At 42.5% G+C, this 9,853-nt stretch overlaps 1 protein-coding gene across 1 annotated transcript; it reads right to left on the reverse strand.

The window, feature by feature from the left end:
- Positions 1-3,842: 3,842 nt before the first annotated feature.
- LOC148115908 (vomeronasal type-2 receptor 26-like) lies at positions 3,843-9,579 on the reverse strand. Its single transcript, XM_087885113.1, has 4 exons — positions 9,498-9,579; positions 7,599-7,826; positions 6,865-6,991; positions 3,843-4,969 (listed from the first exon to the last, which is right to left on the reverse strand). Exons 1-4 carry the CDS (start codon positions 9,546-9,548, stop codon positions 4,059-4,061), a joined length of 1,317 nt encoding a protein of 438 aa, XP_087741239.1. The 5' UTR covers positions 9,549-9,579; the 3' UTR covers positions 3,843-4,058.
- Positions 9,580-9,853: the final 274 nt, after the last annotated feature.

The raw sequence follows: 9,853 nt of genomic DNA on the forward strand, positions 1-9,853 counted from the left end.
CCCATCCTGTTTTAAAGAGGCACTCATCAAGAATATATTACTGGACCGTACCTTCCTGGACAATTGTCATCCTGAAACAGAAGGGTCTTATACTATAAATCATATTAATCTAAGTATTGTATCATGCACAGTATTATATTGTTTTCTGAGGTACTGACGTTGGAGCAGAAGTTATGTTGCAAACTTCAGGAAAGTACAAGGAACAGAAATAAGGAACTTGTTAAATGTACCAATGAGCTTAATGACCTATGTTCTATATCATCCCTGAAATGAACTTATATTAAGAAACATATTAGCAGATGTGTTCATGGAAAGTAACAGACTGTGTAAGATAGTATCCATATATGGAAATAGAGTCAGAAGTGTAACCCCTCTGGCGTGGCTAGAATTGCAAAATGTATAAACGGTACATCTTGGGTGTAGCCCAGGGTTTGGAATCTGACATGTGAATGCTCCGAACCTTTGCCAGCAAATAAACCTGTGTTCTCCAACTTTTGTGTTCTTGTGTCCTGCATTTGGGAAAGTGGGTTTTCCCGCTTCATTTCTGGCACCCAAGATGGGACGCAACGAGTCATTGGGACTCTCTGGAGGGTCACGCTTCTGTCAGGGGCCTTGTTTAGTTAGAGGGAACTTCCCAGGCGCCATCGGACACTTTGTTCCGAGGGACTTCCCGGTGACGCAGGACCCCTGCAGCGGCAGTTGATGCCTCCAAGAACCACTTGGAAAGGGAACGGAGACCAGGCCAAGTTACAGCCGGCCAGAGGATAGGAGAACAAGTCTGCAGGCAAGTATTGGGGAATAGAATAATCCCTCCCTGTAAAGCAGGGATGGAGGGGAGGACTGATCACCCTCTCTTAAGAGGTAAACGTACCCTCTCTTATGAGGTAAAAGGGGGGGGAAGGTTGTCAAGTGTGCTTGATGTGAGTGTCTACTGCGGTTCCCAATGGTGACTGTTGAGTGTCCAGCGCCTTGGGCCAGTAGGAAGTAATTGGCGTTCGCAGTTCCCATTGGAGACCGTGATTTTCCGGCTCCCCGGGTTGAACATGAGTGTGTGAAATAACTCCCTCTGTGTTATCCCGAGAGGAAGGACCCCTTACCTTCCTCTCATCCCTTTTCCTCATTTGTCTTGTCTGGTGCCATGGGAAAAACATGGGAGGAGGAGGAAGTGTGCCCCTCACTCCATTAGAGTGCATGTTGCAATATTTTAAAATTGCTTATGTCAGTCAAGATTACAGCATTAGGAGGAGCAAACAGAGGTTGAGGGTCTTCTGTGAGTTAGGCTGGCCTGATAAAGGAACATTAGATCCCTCTATTGCTTTAAAGGTACTCCAGTTAGTGTTCCACCCCACATTAGGACACCCAGACCAAGCCCCCTGCATTAATGTGTGGCTCAGCTTATTTCAAAGACCTCCGCCTTGGATCCAGAAATGCAACATTGAACAATGTAGATTCCTAGTCTCACGCACCTTGCCACCCCGAGGGGGAAAAGATTAGGATTGCAGTATCAAAGATAGTGAAGCCTGATCTACCCCAAGGTTGCACTCTTGAAGCATATGTCGAGGAACGCTTCCCTACGAAGGATCCCTTGTGGAGTCCAAATGGCCAATTACGGGCAATTCAGGACTATCAATATTTGGTGGTGCAGGTAGTCCGTGCAGCAGGAAAACCAGCTATTAACCTGTCCAAACCTTCCCTGGTGAAGCAAGAAGCCACTGAGAGTCTGGAAGCTTTTTATACTCGGTTGCTGGAGGCATACCAAATGTATACTCCTATTGATCCAATAGCGCCTGAAAATGCTGGAATGCTTGCCATGACCTGTATATCACAAAGTGACCCAGATATACATAAAAAGTTACAAAGACTGGAGGGAGCCCTTGGAAAGCCTATGAGTGAGTTGAAGGAAAGGAAGCAGGACAAATAAAATAAAATAAAATAAAAATGCTTTAATTTGAGGGTATGTACATTCAACTCAGGTGAACGGTGTAGGACTTACAGCAGGCTGGCCTGGCCTAACCTCTCTTTAAACTTTTAAACTTTTAAAAAATTTTAAATTTTAAATTTGTCTTAAGAATTAGGGATGTTTTAAATTTCGTTTCCGGGCCAAATTATTTAATTGTATTTTAATGCTTTTTAACATTTGTATTATATGTATTTTATCTGGCTGTTCACCGCCCTGAGTCCTTCGGGAGTAGGGCAGTATACAAACTCAATAAATAAATTAATAATAATAATAATAATAATAATAATAATAATAATAATAATAATAATAAATGGGAAGACTCAGATAATTTGAATTGACTAATTTGATGTGATTTCTGTTAAAAATTATTTGTTGCTGTGCATCTATAATGACTAGTGTATATGTCTAAGTCTGTGTGTACCTTCAAAGGTAATTGCAAGTGTTAAATGCCTGATCTCTAGAGATATGAATTTTAAATTGTTAGAAATGTGTTGACACCACTGAGGGGAAGGAATATTACTTACCCAGTCTAGTATGGCCATCTAGACAGAGTGAAGAATGGAGTCAACTTCTCTTTCCTCTCTGTGCTTTTAAGAAAAAGCCCAAGTTTATGTGGAAACTAACTCTTCAAAGGACTAGAGGGAACCTCTCCCCTTCTGGTGACACCCCAGGAGCTGTCCCTCTACGAACGGGAAAGGTGAAGAAAACCCCTGCAGGTATAACTCCAGAGGCTAATACCCAATGCACGGGCGACGAAAGGAACTTATCCTGGACATTGCGATCCCAGAACTGAACAACTTGACAGAATCTGTGTAGCTATATGTATTGTAGGCCTTGTAGGAGAGGGCAGAGACTCAGGAGTAGGGGGGAATGAGGGAGTCACCCCTAGACTGGTGTCAAGTTGCACTCAATAGTCAGAATATGGAAAGAGTGCTTGCCCTTACTCCCACTGTAAATTACCCAGAGGTAATGCATAGGGAATATTGGAGTCCAGACACCCCTTCAAGTACGCAAGGGGGGATCCATAACATGCGGAATGTGGTGAGCTCCAAGATACCTCTTTGTAGTGAATGCTTTGTGGCCTTACCCTCGGATAGGCATTTTGTTTATAGCAGTACCAAACTCCCTAACTGTTCTTCCAATAATTGCCCCCTTGTGAGCATGAAGACTCGATACTGGCATATAATTCCACTATAAGGTGTCACTTCCTACGTACTCCTTAGGCCCCTGTTAACCTCTGTCCTCGGAATTCGGCCAGGGTACCAGTGTATGATGAAGTTGGAAACATCCGGTCCAAGAGGGCAGCCATTGACACTTCCTTGATTGAAAAGGTTAAAATAGGTCATTGGAAGGATGATGAATGGCCACCGGAGAGAATCATTGAGGTGTATGGACCAGCCACTTGGGCAGAGGATGGCACCTACGGGTATCGGATCCCCATCTACCTGTTAAACCGCATGATTAGGCTACAGGCTGTTGTAGAAATGATTACTAATGAAACTGTGAAAGGCCTCACCAAATTAGCTGCTGAGAGCATGAAGTCTTGAACGTATATCATGCAAAACCGCTTAGTCTTAGATTACCTCCTAGCCAAGGAAGGAGGGGTGTGTGGTAAATTTAATTTGTCTAATTGCTGTATTGAGACCGATGAAAGTGGCAAGGTCATTAAGGAAATAACTGATAAAAAGGTCAAAATAGCTCACGTCCCGGTTCAAACTTGGAAAGGATTTAATTTAGCTTAAAACTTGCAACTGTATTCAAGAACTTTCAGAATATTCTCTCTATAGTTTAATAGCTGAAAAGGTTAGTTTACACAAATTTTAAAAATGTCATTGATTCAGAAAAAAAATGTGCTTTCCTAAAGTTACGAAAAAGGTCTAAATTGACATGATAAAATGCTAATATGTCCTTACTTAAAAGCTGATACAGAAACCCAAAATGCCAAGTAATACTGCTAGACATAGAAAGATAAAAAGATGGAACTTGGGCTTAAGCAGGAGATCACTTTAAAAAGCAGTCAGAGAAATGAAAAGTACCTAATGATGAGTTAAAATATTAGGTCCCCAGATATAATCTATCTCCAGAACATCCATGAGAATCAGTTTTCTACTTCACTTTTCAACATCAATTGCTGCTTTGTATTCAAGTCTGGCCTCAGCACAATGATGTAACATTTAGGGATGAAGATGCAACCCAGCAGCCCAGCACTGGAAGCCAAGATGGAGAAGACCTGCACAGCCACCATGTATTTCCCTTTGGTGCTCAGATAGGTGGGCACAAAGGACAGCCAGACACTGCAGAAGACCAGCATGCTGAAGGTGATCAGCTTGGCTTCGTTGAAGGACCCAGGGAGATTCCTGGCTAGGAAAGCCACCGTGAAGCAGACGGCAGCCAGGAAGCCCATATAGCCAAGGGTAATATAAAACATAGCAGCAGAGCCTTCATTGCACTGCAGAACGATCTCTCGAGGCTGGGAGTTCATGTCAGAATCAGGGAATGAAGGAAAAACTCCTAACCAGGTGAAACAAATGACAACCTGGACACTGGAACAAGAAATGATGATGGTGTTGGCCAGACTCTTGCCCAGATATTTCCTCACTCCATTTCCAGGCTTTGTGGCGAGGAAGGCCAGCACCACCATGATTGTTTTGGCCAAGACAGAAGACACAGCAATTGAGAAGATGATGTTGGGGACTGTTTGTCGGAGAAGGCAGGTGGTTCTCCTTGGCCGACCAATGAAGAGGAATGAGGTCAAGAAGGAAATCAGAAGGGAGACCAGGAGAATGTAGGAGAGGTCCCGGTTGTTGGCTTTGACTATGGGAGTTTCTTGAAATGTAATGAAGATGCCCAAGACTAAGATTGTGGTCAAAATTAGGAATAGAGCAAAGGTAGTAAGGATGATTCCCAAATTCTCTTGATGGGACAAAAACGTGACATTTTTGGCAATACATTGATCTCGCTTCTTATTCTGATATTGATTTTCTGGACATCTGATACAGTAGTTTGCATCTGCAAAAGAGAAATGTAACATCTGCCATGAATTTATAGGATAGGAGTTAGATTAATGAATGTGTGTGTGGATGTGTTTGCATTGGTAAATGTCCAAAGTTGATTAAGTGAAAAATGTAACTATATTAAGAAGGGAGAGAATCCGAGGGGAGACATAGTTAACTTGACAAATACCTCCATTTTTCTCCAATTTTTTCCCATTTGTGGGAGTTTAGAAAACAAAAGGGGTGAAAGGCAACCATCTTTATCATTCAATAAGGTCTCTAAGGACTAGAACTGACCAACCTGAGAGGGTTAGAATATTTCTGTTCCATTTGTCCACCAAAATCCAATGGTTAATGATTTAATAAGGCTGGGGGAAAACAGTATCAGAGCTGGAATGTAAATTACGGAGGGTCAGAGTTGACTTGCTGTCAGGGTTCCAATCAATGCCCTAATTAAATCATGGACTACTGTAATGCTTTCTACATTGGGGCTCCCCTTGAGGAGCACCCAAAGGGTCCAGCTGGTCCAGAATGTGGCCGCGCGGGTGGTTATGGGAGCGACGTGGTGCTCCCATTTGACTCCTCTCCTGCGTGAGCTGCACTGGCTCCCGGTGGTCTTCCGGGTGTGCTTCAAGGATTTGGTTACCACTTTTAGAGGACTCCATGGCTTAGGACCGGGGTATCTACGAGACCACCTTCTGCCACCAGTAGCCTCTCACCGACCAATGCGCTCCCAGAAAGAGGGGCTCCTCAGGGTACCATCTGTCAAACAGTGTGGACTGCCGGCCCCCAGGGCGAGAGCCTTCTCTGTGGGGGCACCTGCCATCTGGAATGAGGTCCCCCCGGAGATATGGGGGATCCCGGATTTGCGCACTTTCCGCCATGCACTCAAGACATTTTTATTTCAGCAGGCTGGTCTGGCCTAACTTCCCTTTTAACTGGTAATTTTAAATTTGTTTTAAAATAAGGGTGTTTTAAATTTGTGGGCCAAATTATTTAATGTATTTTTAAATTGTTTTTAAAGTTTGTATTATGCATATTTTATCTTTTGGCTGTTCACCGCCCTAAGTCCTTCGGGAGTAGGGCGGTATATAAATTCAATTATAAATAAATAAATAAATAAATGAGCCTTGAGCCAATCTTCAAAAAAATCCAGTTATTTATTAGGAGCTTCATGTCAGCACGTTCCAAGTGAAGCCAATTCTGACCCCACATAATTTACGTTCCAGCTCTTACCCTGTTTCCCCCTCTCCCCAAGGTGTGTCATCAGTCACATTCTCCAATGAGGCAATTTCGTGGGTTGTAGAGATCACACTCCTCCGGCTACTGTGGGATACCGTGGAGATGGGCTTGACAGAGATATGGCTGGAATGTTCTCTTGTTTTGACTGCTGTCCCGTTCATACTATAGAAGCAACATCACAGTCTTTCTCAAAATGAAGCAACAGACTACTTCCTGTCATTTCCACTGATGCTTCACAAAGCTATAGAAGTATCTCCTTAGCTGTTTGGTTTCCTCTACATCTCAAAATCTCATTCAAGGGGATTCTAGCACATTATTGCTACACACTCTTCGTGAAAACAGTCAGTGTAGTAAAATAAATACTATATGCCTTTGGCCCAAATCATCATCATCTTTTAATGACTCTATAATCCCTTGAGGGGTAGAGTCTGGGCAACTGAATGGAGCTAGCAGAGAGTTTAATGGCCGTATGCCCTTCCTGTTGCCAATGAGTAGTTTTGTTGAGCATTGTGCCCAGAGAGAGAAATATCTGCCTCTATCTAGGATTGAACTCACAGCCTCCTGATCGTGAGGTGAGAGCTCCACCTCTATGCCGCCACACCACATCTTTGGCCCAAATACCCAGATTCATCTTCATTGAAAGGACTGCATTGATATCCACTCACTCACCTTCTTGGGTAGAAATCCTCCCTTCTGCACAAGGGACACAGTTGTAGCAGCAATTTGGTTTCCCCTCCTGGACCACCTTGAAATATCCATGCTGACAAGATGCCACACACTGGGAGTAAGGCAATGTCTGAAAGTGAACAGAATTGGCCTTCAGAAGCACCTGCAATCATCAGCTATGAAATGAGACATAGTGTTGGAAGGGATCAAGAAATTAGGTATGTGCTAAAAGATTAGAAATCGAACATTCTGTTTCTCCTCCAGGCCAAACTGTGATGGTGGTGGCCATTCTTGGGACGTCCAACAATTGTCAGGAAAGTTATTCTTGAAACTGGCAGTAGATTGTGATAATCAAACATGCTTCCATTTTAGAAACCGAAATGGATGAAATGGGAATTCTGGAATTCTGCAGCATGGTTGATTTTGCACACATTTTCCACCAAATATCCAGCTGTAGCATCAACCTCTTGAATGTCAAAATGAACATGGGCAACTCAAGTGATTTTGCTTCTCTCTCCCCTTAAATCCTGCCTGCATTTTCCTACACCCCCATGTCACTTCCTTCGATGTTCTTGGAACAGAACCCTTCTATACTTCACAAAACCCCATCTCCATTGCTATTGTTGAATTAAAAAGAGCCTGTATCTGAAGGCAGGCAGTCTGAGTTACAGTTTGGAAAGGGAAGGGATACTCATGGAGATAATGATAAAACTGAAGAGACAGAAGATTTTCCCCACCTGGTTCTGCCCATAGTGCCTCGTGATGGCTTCCTTCTTGATGCTGAATTTCACTCCTGCAGATCCTTCTCTTGCCAGACTCCCAAATTTCACACTGGTGCCTGACTTATTATGAAAACCCACCCAAGTCACAAGGTCAAAGTCAGCCATCAAATCTCCATTCCCATCCAAGTACATTCCTTGCATGGTGTTGTTGTAGATCTGGGGATTCTTCAGGAATTGGTGGAGCTATAGAGTGTGAGGAAAGGAAGGTTTTAGATGAATGGAATCTGCTACATCAAGTTGGTATACAGAGATATAGGGGATTTGAGGTTTTGAACTGCAGCTTGTTTTCTTATCAGGACAATTCCCACAGATTAAGGTACTATTAGGGAATATATTCTTCATCGAATCTGACATTCCAAGTCCCCTTTACTCTTGTTTTACTGTTTATTTGTTCCTTTGGTCCTCTTGAAGGTAAGTAGACAGAAGAAGGGCCAAAGGTCACCTGCAAAGCATTACCTGTTAATATGCCTGCTTACATCCCCTGATGCTTATGCATTAGTTTCCCCATCCTCTCTGAGAAGTATCAATAGGGTTGCATTCTTTTGTCTGTAGGGGGTGTGTCTCAATATTAGAGAGCCCCTGTTGTGGTCATCCTAAGGGACATGGTGGCTCAGTGGCTAAGATGCTGAGCTTGTTGATTGTAAGGTTGGTAGTTCAGCAGTTTGAATCCCTAGTGACACGTAATGGGGTGAGCTCCCGTTACTTGTCCCAGCTTCTGCCAACCTAGAAGTTCGAAAACATGTAGAAAATGCAAGTAGAATAATAGGGACCATCTTTAGTGAGAAGGTAATAGCGTTCCGTGTGCCTTTGGCGTATAGTCATGTCAGCTCATGATCATGGAGACATCTTTGGACAGCACTGGCTCTTCGGCTTTGAAACAGAAATGAGCACCGCCTCCTAGTGTCGGGAGCAACTAGCACATATCTGCGAGGGGAACCTTTATCTTTACCTATTGTGTTCATCAAACAACAAACACTGCAGTGGGCCTTGATTATTTATTTTGGAACCTGTGTTTTGCTTCCACAAGAGAGAAGATGTAGACAACATAGTATAGACAACATAATATTTCAGTCCTGGAAATATTATTTGGCTTTGGGAATTTGGGAAACAAATGTCAGTGGTTGTAAACAACTGTTCCATGTTCTTGTTATCTGAAGGAAAGCTTGAAACATCAAGTCAGGAGTGACTAATATATTGATTTTGGCACTCTTTGGGAGCCCCTACAAGGATGTACACTGACAATCATACAATGTTGTATTGGATTCTAATATCCTGGGAAAGAATCCAAATCCCTTTTCTAAGTGGAAATTCCAGATTCTGAAGAAAGAAAAGCTCAAAGCACAAGAGATGGAAATATTGTGGTTTGTTTTGTTTTGTTTGTTTTGTTTTTATTAAATTTGTGGTGGTTTGCATGACAATATTAGCATGGAATAATTTGTAGTTCGGCACTGTGGGAGTTCAAATGGTAAAAGAAGGATGAAGATGAAGGATTTCATGAAAAAGGAGGAGCCAGAATTGTGTATTCTGAAGGTATAAAATATGCCATACCTTCCCCTATATGTAGTTATTCCTCAGATGCATTGTATTTGTTTGTTCTGGTATAGTCCTACCCATAATTTTGTTTTTGGCCATGAATAAAATCTGCTTCTTTTTAAAAGCCTCATCTCGAGTTTCACTTTCTTTGGCATCTCAGTGGCTCGGGGAAACTTCTGGGACCTTACACATTGAAGCAATTTTTCTCAATATATTCCACACTTCTCAGAGAGGGTTTTGCAATGTTCACCATCTATATGTCATACTTAGCAATAAACATGAAACCTATAGGAATAGGTAATTTCTATTCCATGAGAATACCTGCCATGGTTGGATCTTTTCAACTTCCAGCCTGGTTTTTTTCTTCTTCATTGTCCTTTGGGATTGGGATGAATAGGCCGCATTTAAGGCATGTGCCACAATCTGGATGGCATTGTAAACTAAGGAGTTATCTAGACAAAAGATCCTGTCAATCTTCTCTTGAGGTAGAGTTCCCACGTTCTTTTCCTCTAGACACCTTGTCCAGCCTTTCACAGACAAGGCAGGTTTCCCATATGAACAGTGAAATGTTTTGATCATAAATGCTTTGATTAAAAAATAGAAATCTCTGAAATCTTTAGATTTGGTCCTTTGGCCAGTCTGGATCAGAAAAGAAAAAATACTACGGGTGTATTTTA

This window comes from Pantherophis guttatus, chromosome 2, assembly GCF_059756535.1.
Source record: "Pantherophis guttatus breed Tessera chromosome 2, ASM5975653v1, whole genome shotgun sequence".
Classification (NCBI taxonomy): Eukaryota; Metazoa; Chordata; class Lepidosauria; order Squamata; family Colubridae; genus Pantherophis; species Pantherophis guttatus.